The sequence below is a fragment of the Eulemur rufifrons genome, chromosome 3 (assembly GCF_041146395.1).
Source record: "Eulemur rufifrons isolate Redbay chromosome 3, OSU_ERuf_1, whole genome shotgun sequence".
Taxonomy (NCBI): domain Eukaryota; kingdom Metazoa; phylum Chordata; class Mammalia; order Primates; family Lemuridae; genus Eulemur; species Eulemur rufifrons.
Genome location: NC_090985.1, coordinates 67,392,206 through 67,410,642, shown reverse-complemented (window position 1 = coordinate 67,410,642; position 18,437 = coordinate 67,392,206). Strand labels below are relative to the sequence as shown.

General features: G+C 34.5%; 1 protein-coding gene across 3 annotated transcripts; it reads left to right on the top strand.

Moving 5' to 3' along the window:
- The first annotated feature begins 3,448 nt into the window (after positions 1–3,448).
- On the top strand, positions 3,449–17,899 carry OTUD6B (OTU deubiquitinase 6B). 3 transcript variants are annotated; one of them, XM_069466238.1, is made up of 7 exons: positions 3,449–3,611; positions 4,312–4,463; positions 6,728–6,808; positions 11,440–11,752; positions 13,749–13,810; positions 16,616–16,722; positions 17,470–17,899. In XM_069466238.1, the coding sequence occupies exons 1-7, from the start codon at positions 3,530–3,532 to the stop codon at positions 17,552–17,554; spliced, it is 882 nt and encodes a 293-aa protein (XP_069322339.1). In that variant the 5' UTR covers positions 3,449–3,529; the 3' UTR covers positions 17,555–17,899. The 3 variants fall into 3 exon arrangements, with proteins under 3 accessions (XP_069322339.1, XP_069322341.1, XP_069322342.1); XM_069466240.1 differs by lacking the exon at positions 6,728–6,808; XM_069466241.1 differs by lacking the exons at positions 3,449–3,611; positions 4,312–4,463; positions 6,728–6,808 and adding an exon at positions 9,873–9,884.
- The last annotated feature ends 538 nt before the right edge of the window (positions 17,900–18,437 follow it).

The window sequence follows — 18,437 nt, the reverse complement described above, 5'->3', positions numbered from 1 at the left end:
GGCTCATGCATGGAATCCCAGCACTTTGGGAGGCTAAGGCAGGAGGATCGCTTTGAGACCAGCCTGAGGAACATAGTGAGACCCTGTTACTAAAAAATAAATAAAATTAACATTTATTCAGTATTCACAATGTACAATGCACTGTGCTAGGAAGGCTTATAGATGCTTAATATTTTTTTTCACAGATGGGGTCCTGCTCTGTCATTCAGGATAGAGTGCAGTGGCAAGATCATAGCTCACTGCAGCTTCAAACTCCTGGGCTGAAGGGATCCTCTCATCTCAGCCTCCCAAGTAATTGGTATTACAGGAACATACTACCAAGCCCTGTCATTTTATGATCTAATATCATGCTGCTATTGATTTGAGATATTGCATTTGCAACAAGTTCCCAGGCAATGTTGATGCTGCTTTTGAGGCCATACTTTTCAATAAAGAGACTGTAGATCAAAAGATTGTTATTATATATCGAGGTCTGAGAAGGGGAGAACAAGCAGTGGGGGGTAAAGAGAGGAGACTTTGGTTTCCCCTTCTTTTGAGAATCCATTATATTACACTAAAACTTAATTGGGTGAAATCTATCACCAAGAAGTTAATTGTGGCACTGAGAACAGCTTTTACTGGGAGTAAATCCACTTATGAGGCAGACTACTACCTTATTTGAAAGACAGCAAAATTTAAATTTTCAGTTACTGAGTCTTTCCTATGTGCATAATCCATTCTTCACTTAGTGTTTTAATTCCCTTTTCCTTGCCTTTTCTACACACATTCCCTACAATACTTATCTTCATTGTTGCATTTCCTAAGTCATCAGTATTTGTTGTAATTCGCTTTGACACAAAGGTTATTTAACAACATTTTCAAAATTCCAAGTATGTAATTTCTCATTGTTTAAACATATTATTTTCTAAGATTTTTTGCAATGTGGCCATTTGTACTCTCTAGAAATATATTCAAGTTTTCTCTGCATCCTAGTATAAAATCATTTAGAAATGCTTCAGCATAATTTGAAAAGCATGAAAATAAGATAAAAAAGTAACATATATTATACACACACGCAACCATTTAACTATCCTTTATCTCTTAACTTTCTACTTACTTGATTTATCAAAGACCGTAAGTGTTGAAGTCAGAGTCCAACAGTTTTTGCTATATATATTCTCTTTATTTGAAGGATTACTCAATGAATTAAATACATAAAACTTACTAATTTTAAATGTACATGTTTTTAAATACAAGTATATTGATTTACATAAAACTACAACCCACATCAAGATATGGCACATTTGTTTTACATATGAATGCCATGTTATTTATCACATAAAGTCTCTTAAATGTTACATCCTGTATTGTATGTTTTATACAAAATATGTGATATGCTTGGATTCTGTCCAATGAAAAGTGTTGCTATTTCTATTACCTATAATTTCTATCATCTTTAAATCTTTTTCTCATGTGGGTATCCCAACTTAGAGACTGATTTTTTTACCCAATTTCAATTTTTTTAACAGGGATATTTAACCAGTTTATGAGTATAACTCATCTGTACATCTGCCAATTATATGCTAATTTTAATGCTTCCTATTTTTCTTTTGCTGTTTTTTCTTATCACTTCCTCTGTAATTCAAAAAATTGGAATCTATACATTCTATTTTTGTTCCTAACACTTATTTTAATGTCAGATTTACTTATATGAACTACTGTATGATGCAGTAACTACTGTTTTTCCTCATGCAACATGTACATACTACAAGGTTTTACCCATCCTCTCCCCAATTTTGACAGATTAATATTCACAATGCTTTTATTCTAGCTGTCCTGTCTACGGTGACAAAATCCTTTCATTTTACTTACGTTTAGCTTAAGAACATGCGTATCTTTATTTACAGTACTACATGTTGAAAATAAAACAGTATTTATTTGTCCAATATACCAATATATTGAACATCTGGCATGCCCTTTCAGTTTAAATCTATCTAAACTGAAATTTTAGACCCAGCTTACATTTCTATTTTTGTAGTTAGTTTTAATACTCTCTACATAACAATTTGAACTTAATGTTCCTTAGCTAACTTTAGTGTTTACCATTAATTCTTTCAAACAACTGCCTCTCTACTTATTTTAATTCTGGCTCTCTCTTGGCTGCAGTAAGTCAAAAAGCAAAACTTTTAGGGAAGGTTCTTGGTTGATATAGTTTCTTAACCCCTGCATATCTGGGAATGTCTTCCAGTTGCCTTTGTACAGAAATGATAACTTGGCAGGGAATATAATTCTTGGTTCAAAATTATTTTCCCTTAAAACTCTAGATATTGTTCCATTGTCTTCTGGCATTTAGAGTTACAAGAGAAAAATCTGAGGTCAGCCTGACTTTCATCCCTTTATAGGTAACCTGCTTTTTCTCTCTGGATGCTTGCAAAATTTTATCTTTATCCTTGTAATTTAAAAATGTCACCAGGATATGTCTAAGTGGTGTTTTCTTTTCGTTAAATTTTAAAGGTAACCTATGAGCTGTTTCTACTTGTAGATCTAATTCATTCTTCAATTCTGGAAAATTTTCTTCAATTAGTTCCTTAATTATTGTTTTAGCTCCATTTGCTTTGTCCTGTTTCAGGTAGTCCTATTATGAGTAGATTGTATCTCCTGGACCGGCCCTCTAGATCTCTCTTTTTCTCCTCTCTTCTTATCTTAATTTCTTTTCCCCTTTTCTTTGCGTTCTCTGAGACTTTGTCTTGTTTTGCATTTACTTCAATAATTTGATTTTGTGGCCAATCCAGCTTGCACATTTCTGTTAACTCTCTCAACTCCCTGATACTTTCCAAGCGCTCTGACATTACCCTCTTTATCATTGTACATAAGTCTTTAAGACTCTGTATTATACGAGTCTCAATCCTTTCTATCTCTTCTGTTTGCACCATTATATCCGTTTCAAGAGGAGGCATTTTCTCGATTACTTAGCGGTTCTTTCTTCTGAACTGCGGTATTACGACCTTAAAAAAAAGAAACAGAACTTAATTCCCTGCATCCCAAAGATTCCCATTAATAATTATTGACGGTTTTATTACAATGTTTTGTTTCTCTTTCTTACCTTTCCAGCAGCTCTTCTTAGCGCTACAGACCCAAATCGAAGATTAAAGGAGTCCCGAAGCACCCAACGAAATAACCGTTCAAAATGGTTCCCGTTACGTCATCTCTGCGCGCCTTACGACAGGGCGCGCAGCCTTGGGCTCTAGTGCGCTAGCCAATCGCGAAGCTGCAAACTCCAGCCGGCTCAGCCGCATCTCCCCGCGCCCTTTGGTTCCTTCTCCGTCTCCCCGACCCATCAGAGCAGGGTCACGGTAGTACGCACGCGCGGTATCAAGTTCAACTTTCCCCTTGTTCCAATGGCTCGGCTTAGATGTGGCGCCGCCTTGAAGGCGGGACTGGGTCCCAGTCGGGGCCAATGGCGCCGCAGGTGAGGGTTGAGGGGTAGAAGGTGCGGGCTAGCGGGTGGTGCAAGATTTTTCCAGCTCGTGCTCTGGTCTACCTAGTTGACATGGAGGCTGACTTGACCGAAGAGCTCGATGAGGAGGAGCAGCTGGTGAGAAGGCATCGCAAAGAGAAGAAGGAGTTGCAAGGTGATGGGGAAGGAAGTGGGAAGCTAGAAGCCGCTCAGACCCAGGGAAGGGCGCGTGGCGGATCTCTTCTGGGGAATCATAAGGGGCAATTTATCTGGGTCCTCCCAGACTTTTCCAGAGTAGCATATGGTCTCTTCTTCTCCTTCTTCCCTGCACCAGCGGCCCCGTAATCCCCCAGCCTTCGGAGGTTTCCTCATCTGAGGCCTGCCGCGTACCCGCTATCCTGCACCGCAGCCCGGGTGCGGATGTCAGAGAATACTTCAAAGTCACGGGTCTTGGACCTAGACTGGTCTCCTCCCAATCCCCTTATGCCTCCCTTGCCTATTCCTGTCCCAGTTACCGACACTTGGCCCTAATAGATACGTTTTTAAATTGCCTCATCTTAGTTTTGAGGGCCCAGAAGGTATGCTTGAAAGATTTAAAACTTGCTTCAGTTTTTTTCTGTTTCTTCCTCCTGTCCCATCAAACAACCCCAATTCTAGGTTGTGTTAATGAGGGTTTTTAAAAAAATTTTTTTGGGGGGGGTCTCAGCTTCATCTGGGCTTTTCTCTGTAGCTGTCTGATTGTTATGTGATGACTCTTATTGCTTCCATATTATTTTTTCTATACCTTTCTCCCCTTACCATCTCCTTCTTAGTTCTTGTTTCTCATTTCTTCTTTTTCCTGGGTGTCCGACTTAATGATTTTGGTGGCTTTTCAGCCAAAATTCAGGGTATGAAGAATGCTGTTCCCAAGAATGACAAAAAGAGAAGGAAGCAACTCACTGAAGATGTTGCTAAGTTGGAAAAAGAAATGGAGCAGAAACATAGAGAAGAATTGGAGCAACTGAAGCTGACTTCTAAGGAGAATAAGGTATATGAAATAATGTTTGTCTTTGCCTATAGCATTTGAAAACAACTTTCCACTTATGTTGTACTACTTATTATATAAAATCATAAAATTGGCAGGGAAATGAAGTCACTCAGTCATGCTCATGCATCACCTTTCATTAATATTTTTGTGACCAGGTTTACATGGCAGTGTTTTTTTGTAAGGGAGATCAGGAAAGAAAGGACTTCACTTCTTTACCTATTTACTTGCTCAAAAGATAAAGCTTCACCAAATGGAAGTTGGAAGGCCAGACTTCTAGTCCCAGATTTGCCACTGAATAAGATGGTAACCTGGGCAAAGTTTCTTAATCTTCCTGAGCATAAATTTCCCCACCTGTAATAAGATCACTGCTGCCTAATCACAGGTTCTTGTAAGAATCAGATGGGACAACAAATGAGAAGTCATTTTTAAATTATAAAAGTGCTTTATGACCAAACTATAATGAATGGAAACTTTACTGATGTTTCTTGAGTAAATTGGATCATCCTAACTTTCAAACTAATATTTATTTTATCATTGTGGTTAATGTATGTGTGTTAAGCACTTTGTTTAAAGTATTGCATATTATCTCATTTAATTCTCAGTAACATACTCTGAGGTATTACCTGTGAAGTAGGTGTAGATAATCCCATTTTCAAGTGAGAAACAGGCTTAGATTAAAAACTTTGTCCTGAAGTCATAATACCTATTTAGTGCCAACACTAGAATTCAAAATTAGAATTGTCTTACCCTAGGATGTGAATCCTGGATTCTGTTATAGCTTTGTATAATGTGGTAGTTTATTGTATAGGCTTTGAATATGAAGGATCATAGGTACCATAACATAACTCCACTTTTAATAGTTAGAAAGTTCTTATGTCTGTGCAAATTTTATCTGGCATAATTAATTTTGTAATATTTCATTCATTTTTGGTCTGCTGTTGACAGGGAAGCAGCTCATCTGTATTGCTTTACAATGTCCTTACATTAAATACATTCTAAATTTTTCTAACGTTATTAGCCAGTCATCAAAGATTCTGGTCTTTTTTGCCCTTAATATACTTCATCTCCAGGTAACAAGGGATGATGCTCCAGGTGTTTAATTGTGTTGTTACAATTGTGATATTCTTAATTGTCTCTCTATCTTTTCTATTAGTAAGATAGTTTTTACTCTCTCAGGCCTTTCAATTTTGAGATTTCTTTGCTAGGTTTCCAAGGACAAACATGTTTGATTCTTAAGCTACATAGTGTCCAAATGGTAAAATACAGACTCCTATTCAAATAGAACTGTTGTCTTTCTCATTAACTTAAACTTGTTTTCTTTTCTGAATACTACCTAAATTTTTATATCATTGCTCTTTTTTTGTTTTTGATATGCATCTCTGTATCTTGCCTATTGTCAGTATGGCAATTTGTAAATTTTAGTAGATTCTTCCAAAAAATCATAAGATTCGTAATTTCACTGAAGTTGATTAACCCCTCTTTTAAGTCTTTATCTGATTAAGATATTTTGATCATTTGGAACATAGTCTTTGAAGACTTCTGTCTCTGTGTATTAAAGGCCTTCAGTTGTTTTATGTACATATTATACTGAAAACTGGCCTAAGTTACAGTTGCAGTAATAAAATACTAGCTACTCATCCTAATAGCTAGGACTCTAGCATCTTTGTTCTTTAGGATTGGTTGTAATATTTAATATTTTAAATTAAATATATTTTCTGTCTGCAGTTATCATTTTGTAGATGGGAAAGGATAGGAAAATCTCAAGTTATTACTAGGGTCAAGAATCAGTGCTCATCAGGTTCTGGCTGATAAAGATGGAGAAGGACCTTGCTGCCACATTTGTGGTTATGAAAGTAGTAATGAACTGAGCCATGAGCCAGCACAGGACCTATGTCTTATATGTACTATCAGCATTCAGAGAAAGGAAGAGTGGCGCGCTGAATGAATTGGCCCTTACAGCAAATATAGTACTATATTTACATTAATGGAGTAGGCATTCTAAGAAGGAAGGAAAGCATGCAGGCATGAACATTATCTTTGAAGAGCTATAAGGAAGCTTCTTGGGAACCTGGCAGATTCTCCCACAAAAAATATAGAAAGGAGATGAAACCTTATTATCTAAGATGGTGTCTAGTGCTATTATTCAAATTTGAAATGTAGGATTGGCTGTATTTGTGATTTTCAATAATAATTTAATAACCTAATACTTTCAGTAATAATTTAAAAGTGTTTTTCATTGACTTAATGCTTTTTGTTTCCTTCAGATAGATTGTGTTGCTGTTAACATTTCAAACTTGGTACTTGAGAATCAGCCACCTCGGATATCAAAAGCACAAAAGAGACGGGTATGAAAGTCATGTCACCAAGTATATAAGTTAGTGCTGTGTGCTCAATACTATTGTCGGTGTTGTATAGGAAAGAAGTGAAAAAAGAAAAAGATGGATTTCCTTGTCAAGAGACCTGAACTAACATTTATTAAGCACTTGCTATGTACCAGATACTATGTAAGCTGCTTATATGAAACCTGATTTAATACTGACAATAATCCTGTGAAGTAGGGTTTCTTATCCCCATTTTATAGAGAGGAAAAGGGCATAAGATAATATAAAATAGCACGTTCAGTTTGCAATTCTCATAGGAGGATAGGACTGGGAAGCAGGAGTACAAAGGATTTTTTTATTTCTAAAACAAATAGATTATCCCAGACTTACTAATTCAGAATTTTCAGAATATGGGCCCAGGTGATTCTGATACACAACCTTGGTTAAAAACTATGGTATTGAATAAGAAACAAGAATTTGAACCTAGAAGTTAAGATATTTAGGTATACAAAATTCTCAGATAATTATGTAGGTGTCTCTATAATGGTTAATTATGATGAATATGTAAAGAAGGTAAAGTTCATCATGCTAAGTGTTAAAATAATGGGTTGGAATTTGAAGGAAATATAATTATTTAGGTTGGATATTCCAAATAGGAGAAATATCATACACAAAAACAAATGAGAGAATGAAATATTACGTTATCAAAGAGCTGTAAGGAAACATTTATTGGAAGTTGCAAGCTCATGATATCAACATAGGAATGAGATTAGTTAGGTAAGGCCATTTGACTTTGAAAAAGAAAAAGAGGATTAAATCCAATCTTTTTAGTTCCCAAATTATTTTACTGACATTTGATGTGTTCTGGGATTTAAACACATATTTTTAAATTAGCTTTCCATCTTATGATTTAGTAGTGCTTAATTTAGTAGAGTATGGAGTTTAGTGTCAGACAGATGAGCTTTAAATTTCACTTACTGTTGTACTTTACATAAGATTCTTAACTTCTTTAAGTCTCATTTTCACATCTATTAAATGGGGGCAAGTAATACCTACTTCATAGGGTTACTGTGAATATTAAATAATATACTATTTCCAAATCCCTTAACACAAGGCCTGGAGAACTAATGGGTCAACAAGTGATAATATTGTTTACTGTGTTAAGTACTGCATAGCATGCTTCTTAAAAAGTTAAACTATGAGGAATGTCTTTTTTGTTTGAAAGTGGATTAAGTTGCAAATAGTCAAACATTTCTCACACTTGTATAGAATTTTATTTTTGAGTAAATATGATTGTGAATTTCATAAAATCATGAGATTTAGATCTCATGGTATCTTGCAGGATATCTGCTTATGGTATGAATTCTTTTTATGATGATCCCACAATTGTCATCTGGCTTCTATAGATCAAAAATGAAGGACAATTTTTGTGTGCCAGTAGCATAACAAAACATTTATTGGAATCATCTCTAGTTAGTAATTGAAACATCTTGTAATAGCCTATTTAATTCTGGAAAACATATGGACACAACTCCTTCCTGTCTTTATCAAAACTTTTTCATCCCCACCTGGACCCTTAGGCAACAAAACAAATAAAAAGAAAACTCCTTTACTTTTCTCAAAAATTTTGTTACTTTTTTCCCTAAAATACTGCACAGCTAAAATTAATAATCTTTTCAGTTATACCCTCAAAAAATTTAGTATCTTTTATAGTCAGCTAGTTTGACAGTTGGCAGAGAAGATGCCCTAGAGGTAATGCCCAGTTTCTTATTACTTGGTTATCCTTAATGGGATTCTGGAACAGAAAACACTAAAAGTTTGTAATACTTAAGAAAATGGAACCTGAAATCAGGGATGAATAATTGAGTATCATATTATTTGGAACCTCTCTTTTTGCTAAAGGCACCAAGGAATGAAAAGCCAATTAGCTGATGGTGTTTATTTTTTGGAAAGATACAACTCTGAAAGAAAAACATGATAAAAGTTTATGAAGATTTATTGTAAGACTGTCATGGAATATTGTAGAGCACATTTCTTATTTTTAATCTAGAAAAACATAGGGTATTTTATTTAATGCAAAGAACTAAGAAGCTTTTTGGTATGGTAGAGAGAGTCCAAAGTAGGCCGAGTGCCTATAATTCCAGCACTTTGGGTAGCCAAGGCCGGGGGTGAATTGCTTGGGCCAGGAGTTGGAGACCAACCTCTACAAAAAATAAAAAAAAATTAGCCAAGCGTGTTTCTAGTCTCAGCAACTAGGGAGGCTGAGGCAGGAGGATCACTTGAGCCCAGGAGTTTGAGGTTGCTGTGAGCTGTGATCACACCACTGCACTCTAGCCATGGCAACAGAGAGAGACCCTGTCTCAAAAAGAGAAAAAAAAAAAAAAGAGTCCAAAGTAGAACTTAGAAGACCTGGGTTCCAAAAATATGAAATTTGAGAGCTTGTTTTACAAACAAGAAAGCTGAGATGGAGGTTATCTCAATGGCATACTGAAAGTTGGATACAAACCCAGGACTAGTGCCCAGCTCTTTTTCTTTTTGAGCTTTTGCTGTATTAATATTTCAACATATATCTAGTTTTACCAGCAATATATTTATGATTTACATGCTATTTTTATCTTATATATGCTATTTTTATCTTACATATGTTTTCATTAGACCTTATTAGTGCCATTTGATCTCCAGTACTATGGTTGTAGAAACTAATGTGCCTAATACCATTGGGAAACTATACATTGCTGGGAAAAGAATCCAGTGGATTTCTTATCTAGTGCCCTGGGAAGGAAAGTCAGTTGCTTTGTAATACTAAAGCAGAGCATGTGGAAAAAACCCAAAATGATTAGAATTAGTATTTTAGAGCCTTAAACAGTTTTGCAGATAGTATAAAGTTCCACTCTTCCAGTAAATAGTACATGACATCATTAACTCCAGCTCCCATCTGCTCCAACTTTTATTCTGATTCAGGTACCTGGATAGAGGAGTTCTCTGTGTTGTGCTTGGTCCCTGCTCTGCTCTAACCAGCTGTATGGCCTTTGGAAATCTTTCTGCGTGCTGTTTCCTCAGAAGAGGAAAATGAGGGGGTTTGGATTAGATGATATCTAAGGTGCTTATTCTTCCTCTCCCCTCTGAAACTGTTTTTTAGTGTTTTATAAAGTAATAGTGCCATCTTGTGTTTTAAGATTTTATGCCTCTGTGTTCCACAGTTGTAGGTATGCAGTAATATAAATTGGTTCATATTACTTCTGTTATGGTTTCAGTTGGGAGGAAAAATCTTAAATAGGCTTATGTTTTATTAGGAAGATAATGCTGCTTTTGATTCAGGTAATTTGGAAATCACTTCAGGTTCATCTAGCATGGCACGTAACAAGTAGTTAGTACAAGTGTATGGCAGTAAGTTTAATTGAAATTTGCCTTCCCATTCATTTCTTTTGCCCTAAGCGGTTAGAGCTTAGGAGTATGAAAGTCTTTACCTTTCCCTACTTCTGGTCTACGAAATCCTTTACTGTAATTTACTATTAACATAAAGATTTGCAGAATTTTGTTTAATTGTTTTATTCTTTTAAATTGAAAAGCAGTTTCCTCCCTGAGTATACAAACAAAACAAACAGTAGAGAATTAGAAAGATGCAGAAAAGCACACACACACCAAAATACAAGTTATTTTGGAATTCAGTCATCTAGAGAAAAGCACTAGAAATATTTTTTGTATATCCTTCTAGTTTTTTTAACACTGTGTAAGCATAGACTTAATATATACTAACTGTATACCTTTCTTTATTGCCCCAGCCTCATCTCTTGATCTTTTTCTCTGGTACTGTAGCTCTGTGAACTATTTCTAGCTGTGAAACATATAGTGCTTTCTGGCTTGTGATCCTTACTAGTCCAGCTATCAGGATTTTTTTTCTCTTCCTTCCCTAACCTTCCCATCCCACCTCTTATCTATTCTTCATGTCACGAATCTCCCATTGATCTCACCTCCCCCCATCCTTGCATATGCTGCCATGCATAAGAAGGAGGATCTCTTAAGACATTTGAATAATGAAAGCACATTGCAGAATGTAATACATGATAGCACTTTTGTTAAAAAAAATTTCTATATGTTTTCCATGAGTATACCATATTAATTAAAATGCATAGAAAAATAATCTAGAAGGATACACACCAAACCTCTGCACCAAGAACTGGGATGGCAGTGTTTTTTAGGGGGAGCTTTAGTCTATCTGTAATATTTTAATTTTTTTAAAGAAGAATGTTTTTATCTATTAAATATGTGTATGTATATATACACACTTTTTTAAAAAAAAAAAAAGCTAGATAAAAAACTGCCTGTACCCTACTAAACACTTTAGCAGATTAGCACCCCACTGGTGGAGTGGTAGGTTAAGAAGCTTGGATTAGCATGGGCTTAAATACAATAATAATGTGCTTTAAGGTTTAGGACAACTCAGTCTTAAGACAGTATTTTGAAATCAGTAAGTAAAGTTTTTAGAAACTTGGCATATAGTTTTATAAATGATGAGATGATCAACGTGGTGGTGCTTTTGGGAGAAGGGAGAATAATGGCAAAAAGTTTTGAGACTCTTATATCCCTATTTCCTTAATAAATGAGAATTAGCCTAATTCTTACTAATTAATTCTCCTGTGTTCTTTTCTTTTTAGGAAAAAAAAGCTGCATTGGAAAAGGAGCGAGAAGAAAGGATAGCTGAAGCTGAAATTGAGAACTTATCTGGAGCCAGACATGTAGAAAGTGAAAAACTTGCTCAAATATTGTCAGCTAGACAGTTGGAAATTAAACAGATTCCATCTGATGGCCACTGTATGTATAGAGCCATTGAAGATCAACTGAAAGAACAGGATGGCACTCTTACTGTGGTTGCCTTAAGATGTCAAACTGCTGGATATATGCAAAGCCATGTGGAAGACTTTCTGCCATTTTTAACAAATCCCAATACTGGAGATATGTATACTCCAGGTAATTTATTTTTCTTTACTGTGTTTTATTATTGCTATTAGTGGTTGTGGTTTTTAAATAAAGTGCTTCCTGGGACTGAGCATAAAATGAACCCATACAAACCCTAGTGAGGAAAAAAACACCACAAAATTTAGGCAGAATTATTTTCTACAATTTTAATACATCCTGGTACGTTTTGCTTTATTAAGATCTCTTAAGTACTTAGCCATTTTGTAGTTAAAATATAGTAATCGTTTTATATAAGATAAAAATAGGAACAGGATTAGTTGTTGTTATTTAAAAAATATGTTAAATTCATATTTAACAAAATTAAACATAGAGGAAGGTAAGCTTTGACCAGTCTCTGGAAGTATATATAGGTCCTGAAGACCATAAGCAGAGAATGATTAGGAAAACTAATTTCTCCTTTTTAGCCTATCCTTTGGGGAGATTAAATTTTATTCTCAATTAGCTGTAATTAGGAAGATCAATATTTAAGTAAAATTTGACTTTGCAAAACCAGAAACAAATGAGTTAACAACCTCCTTTATTCTGTATACTTTTGATAATTAAGATTAAAATATTTATGGGGAGGTAAAAAATGCACAACTATCAAATGAGGAAGAGAGGAAGTAAAAGTAGGAAAGAGTTTCAGGGGAGTAAAGAATGGAATGGAGGAAAGTTAGTACTTGAGAGAAGAAGACAGGTTTGGCAGTATCCACTGGGAGCAAGTCTTATAGCCAGGACGAGTTGAAGAGGGGAAGGTTAAGGTTGATTTTCCCTTAATGGAGTCTGCCCTCCTTGGAAGGAAGTAGAGCAAAGTCAGCGTACAAACTGCCACCTCCTCTCAAATGCCCCTACAACTAACAGAGCTGGGGAGTTTCAATGATTTAGTAATCATTTTGGAGATAAATTACAGCAGAGCCATTTGCGATGTTACCTCTGCATATATCAAGATAAATGGAAAAATGTGTTTTTGTGTCCCAAAGCAAATTGGTAATTTAGAAAATAGCAATGGCCTAAAACAGCAAGAAATATGTTAACATTTCCAATATGACATTTATGGGAAATTAATTGGCTACAGAATTAGATATACCTATAGTCATTCTTGAGATCTATCAACAGTTTGTATGCTGAGTCAGAAAAAAAGACAAAAGAGTTAATTATTTTCATTCGTTCAACCAATATTTATTGAAGGCCACTGTGTGCCAAGCACTATTCTAGGCCTGTTCTGAACACTGAGGATTTAACAGTAAATGAGACGAAATATGGGACATATCTTTCTTCTAGATATCCATAATTCCCTCCCACCCCCACTATATGGGATGTTTGTTTCCCATTTTAACATGCCGTATATTAAGGTGTATGCACAAGGTATGCTGCTTGTAAATTCAGTGATTAGATATTTTACTCCTTCCCTTAGGGCTGCTCTGAAAAGCCCTTTCCTTGGCTAGAACTGATATTTATGCAAATAATTAGGTGCTTCCAAAATAACAAGTGGAGGCACTATTTGAAATTACTATTTCCTTCCTCTGGGGAAGGAATTTCAACTCATTTGTACTTTTACCCTGATTGTCTTCAGACATCTCTCATAGGGTCCTACAGTGAAACTGATTGGATAGGGGCTACATTTTTTAGTCTTTCATGCTATTCTTTTGGATGCAGGTTTGGGCTTCAAAACACATGTCAAGATAGTTCAAATGGTGGTAATTTGGGGATCATTGCTTCAGGTAATGAGAGGAAAGTAGGCTTGTTACATAGATAAAGTCCCTGGGCCTAAGGCTGAGGGAGAGAAACAGAAATGGATTGATTTGCTCTTGAATGGAAAGATGGTGGTAAGTTGGGGTGAATTAAGTTTGAATCTGGGAAATAGATTAAATTCTGGAAGGTACTGGTAGAGAAAGAGGATGTTCATAACTTGGGCATTTTCATCAAGAATTTTGGAAGCTATAAAAGGGATCTTTTAACATGAGTTATGAAAATTATTAAGTACCATATTCTGATCTATTCTCTACAGAAGAGTTTAGAAAGTACTGTGATGATATTGTAAACACAGCTGCGTGGGGAGGTCAGCTTGAGGTAAGTTTGTAATTATTCACAGTGATTGTGGGTTGTTAAATAATTTCTAAATTCCTTCTGTAGTTTGCAAACATTTTTCAGCTGATCTCAATTTCTCATTGACGATTCCTTTTCTTTATATATTTGCTGTTTCTCTATTGACAAAGAAATAGGGAGTTAACATTGTTAGGCCTTTGATTAAAGTTATGTACCTTAAGGAAGCAAAGCACTATTTCGTTTGAAATAGCTAGCTTAGAGCTAGATCTGTGTGTTGAAGAAGGTGGTGTTAGATTTGTGTAAGTCTTTTCATTTGTGATGCTGCAATATATTTGGTTTTCTGGACTTACAAAAGTGAAAATTTTACTGAAAAGTAAAGTAAAATTTGCCCCAATGGCTTAGCAGATAAAAGTCACTAATAGAAAAGTAACATCTTTACATCAGAAATAGAAAAAATGTTTTTATGTGAAATTACAGGCCAAATCCTACCACAACACATCTAATAAAATTGTATTTTGAATTCCTAGTTGATAATGACATGACTCACTTGAAAGCAGCAGTTGATACGTTAAAATTCATATGTAAGAAAACATTATGTTCAGTACTTGTAGGGAGTTATCAAGAGTTTCTTTTAGCTCTAAATTTTTAATCTTACTGTTAACTTCGTTTCATTAAAACAAAATAAACAAAACACTTAGGTGAACGAAGTGGTAATGAAGCAGCCCGGGAATTAGAAAGAGAGGATAAAAAGGCAAGTCCTAGGTTGGGGTCCTGCCGTTTCTTTCCACTTCTCTGCTTTGGGGGAGTCAGCCAACCTCCCAAGCTTGAGTTTCTTCATTATTGAATAGGGATAATATTAATAAAACCCCTGTGTCGAGCATTTGTGAACATTAAATAAGGCAGGGAGTATGTGCGTAAGTGTTTTTTAGCTGAAGAGCTAGGTGGATGAATCCAGCAGCACTATTATTAATAGTACTGTATAATAATGATTATATGACTGAACATCTTGAATAGTCTGTGGCTTTAAATAATTCACTTCGAGAACTGTGTTGCTTGAAGATGTGACATCAATGTTTCTCCAAAAATTTTTTTAGCAGTGCTGTATTTGTACCTCTCCACCAGAGGGAACTGTATCCATTAGTTTTCTATGCCTCTCCTGGGTCTCTGTAACTCAGGAAGTTTTCATACTAGCTTTCTGACTATATTAGGAATAATTAAAGATGCTTGAACTTTCTTATAAGGATCACAAATTCAGATAAGTGTTAGAAACCTAATCAAGTCTATTTAAGAAAAGCCTTTTAAAACATCCTTTGAAGGACATTTACTCATAAATTATGAATTCATTTGAAATAAGTTACTGGTTTTACAATGGGGGAAATTTTAATTATTATAAGAAAAATATGCTTCATAGGAACATTTTACTTATAAAATAGAGTATGGGATTAAGTTTGCTACTGTGCATCATAGAATGCTTGCCATATTTCTGAAGTAATTTCTCACATTCTTTCAAGACCCCAAAAAGGACTATGTTTTTGATGGAGTGTTCTTGTTAATAGATAGATCAGAGCACTGTGAGTGAGGACTGTTAATGATTAATTTGTTTATGAACTTGGGATCTAGAATCAAACTTTCTCCAATTAAGTGTAGGGCATTTGATTTCCTAATGCTTAACTTTGACAAATCTCTTAATCTTTTTCTGCCTTAGATTCTAGATCTTTAAAATAACAATAATACCTATCCCATAATATTATTGTGAGGATTGGATGAATTAATATACATAAAGTGCTTAAAGTGCTTTGCTATAGTAAGTCTTAAAAAATATTAGCATTAATATTCATTATTAACTATTCATCTTGCTTTAGGCTTTAATTTTATATTACATGGTATAACATTACTTAAAATTGTATATGTTAATCATATGGAAATTTCTTGAGAAAGCAGTACAATTCATATACATATTCATTTTACTTATGCCTCGAAAATTATATAACAGTGGTTCTCAACACTGGTTGTACATTAGAATCTTCTGAAACTCTTTTAAAAAAATGAACCTCCTGTTCTGCCCTGCTCTTTCCCCTCCCACATTGTAATTGATTTGATCTAGTGCTTGGACAGTGGTTATCTTAAAAATCTTTTTATTATGGAAATTTTTAAACATGTTCAAAAGTAGAGATGAGTACAATAAACCCAATTTACCCATCATCCACTTCATTAAGTTTGGCACTGATATTTTTACAAAGCTGTTGAGAAACCTCCGCATTTAATTTAATAAGTATAATTTGAGCATCTCTAATCCAAAAATTTGAAATCCAAAAACTGTCTAAAATCCAAAACTTTTTGAGTCCCAATATTGCGCCACAAGTGAAAAATTCCACACCTGACCTCATGTGACAGGTTATAGTAAAAACGCAGTCAAAACTTTGTTTCTTGTACAAAATTATTAAAAATACTATATAAAATTACTTTCAGGCTACGTATGTAAGGTGTATTTGAAACATAAATGAATTTTGTGTTTAGACTTGGGTCCCATCCCTAAGATTTCTCATTATGTAGTATACGCAAATATTTCAAAATCTGAAAACATCCAAAATCCAAAACACTTCTGGTCCCAAGCATTTTGGATGAGTGATAACACAACCTGTATTATATTTATTTGTTTATTCAGCAAGTATTTATTAAGTGTCCACTATGTGCCAGGCTCTCAGTGTAGTTGATGAGAGCACATCCCTGCTCTGACTGGTTGCCTTGTTCATGTGTACTTCAGTGGTTTATAAGTTGAATGTGATTTACATTTTTGTTTTCCTTACTAATACATTTTTTTTCCTATAGCTAAGAGCTCTGTCTCACATTTTACAAACACCAATAGAGATAATACAGGCAGATTCTCCTCCTATTGTAGTTGGTGAAGAATATCCAAAAAAACCATTAATACTTGTGTAAGTACCTAGAAATTTTTACTGTTTTATTTTTCATAATTAGAACAAAAAGGAATATAAAAGATTTTAGGTTGTATATGTTGATTAATCAAAATATCTTCAGCTGAGTTAATTCTTCTTTTATGTTAAAGGCAATTACAGAACTAGACAGCATTATCAAAATATGTGATTTATATAATTTTGTAAGCCCTAGTGATTTATTAGTGTGTATGAGTTAAGAATAAAGTCATTTCTAAAGGTTACAAAATTTTAGGACTGGTTTGTGTATTGTCCTGGTTTGACATTTAATCATGCTGAAAGTTTCAACAAGTGTTAAAGCTGAGATATATTCATGTTGCCTGTTTATTCCTTAGAGATTTTTTCATCACGTTGTGAAAATATTTTACATGATTGAGACATCTCTTCTGAAACACAGCATAGAGAGTTTGCTGTTGGCTCTAGTGTTTATTAACTAAACCACTAAGGTAGTCAGTCATTAACGGCTACAATTTAGGTGAAAGTTTAAGGTTAGTCGGCACTCAGCATCTCAGCCTTTCCACTTTTCCTGCAGTGATTGAACCTGATCTTGCTGACTGCTGATCCTTTTCAGATAGTGTTGAGCTCTTAATTAATACATCCATATAGTCTACTGAATGATACCCCTGTGACCTGAGTCATTCAGAGTGTTTGGTTTATATACATACTAAGCATTTATATACAATAAATTACTTTCATCAAAACTACTCATATCTTCTTTCTTCATTTCAGATATATGAGACATGCATATGGCTTAGGAGAACATTATAATTCTGTTACACGGTTGGTAAACACAGCTACTGAAAATTGCAGCTAGTTTACAAAATGTTACACAATTATATTTTAGCTTACAGTGTGCCGATCTAAGTATTCCTACCAAGTGCTGAATTGTTCTGAATGCTACTGAAAAACACAACTACCTTAAATCAGTTTTATGACAAAGCTATTTACTAATAGGCTTTTTAGAAATATATCAAAGATGAACTTTAACCAGTGTCCTGTTAGTAGAATTTTAAAAACTTGTAAGCCCATTGTTGAAAACATCATTCATAGACCAAGATGGTACCCTATTCACTGATACTTTTATTTATGTTGGATCTTAGATATTCTGTTCTGTGTTGGAATATTTAAATGTTTTTAATTTTTCCCCCTTGTTACTAAAAGCTTTTGGAATAACCATTTCGATGTAATTATTCTCAAAGAAGTGAAATGATTCAGTCTTTTTGTCATTGTAATAATGTGTTAAATTTAATTAATGCTTATAAAATGAACTTGATTGTAGTAACCTTGGTATTGATGGGATTAATGCAGTGAAGCTTTTTATATAGCACTCATCAAAGTGCAGCTAAGAAACTTGCTTTAATAATTAAGAATTTTTAAATATTTATTCAGATGGGAATCAGTTGTTAAGTTTAAAGAAATGAGACAAATTCAAAGGTAAATAGGTGTTCTCTGTCAGATTTAAAACTCTAAAGAATTAGGGATTAGTCTTTTATTTGGATGTAAAAAAGGTCTAATAGATTACTGTCTTTCTAATTTATTTGTTATTCTTTGATGTTCCTTAAACTTCATACTAGAGTTAGTATCATCATCTCTTGGTTTCTTTCATAACTCTACGTTTTTATATTTTCTGCTGTGTTCTTTCCATCACCACTCAGCTGCTTTGCTTTCCTTACTGCCTTTTTCACTAAGAAATGTTT

Bases quoted from the DNA above. Each gene is read 5' to 3' on its own strand.
- OTUD6B (XM_069466238.1), top strand. From the start codon at position 3,530: ATGGAGGCTGACTTGACCGAAGAGCTCGATGAGGAGGAGCAGCTGGTG. The intron at 3,612-4,311 runs GTGATGGGGAAG...GTGGCTTTTCAG, and splicing joins AGAGAAGAAGGAGTTGCAAG to CCAAAATTCAGGGTATGAAG. The intron at 4,464-6,727 runs GTATATGAAATA...TGTTTCCTTCAG, and splicing joins TGACTTCTAAGGAGAATAAG to ATAGATTGTGTTGCTGTTAA.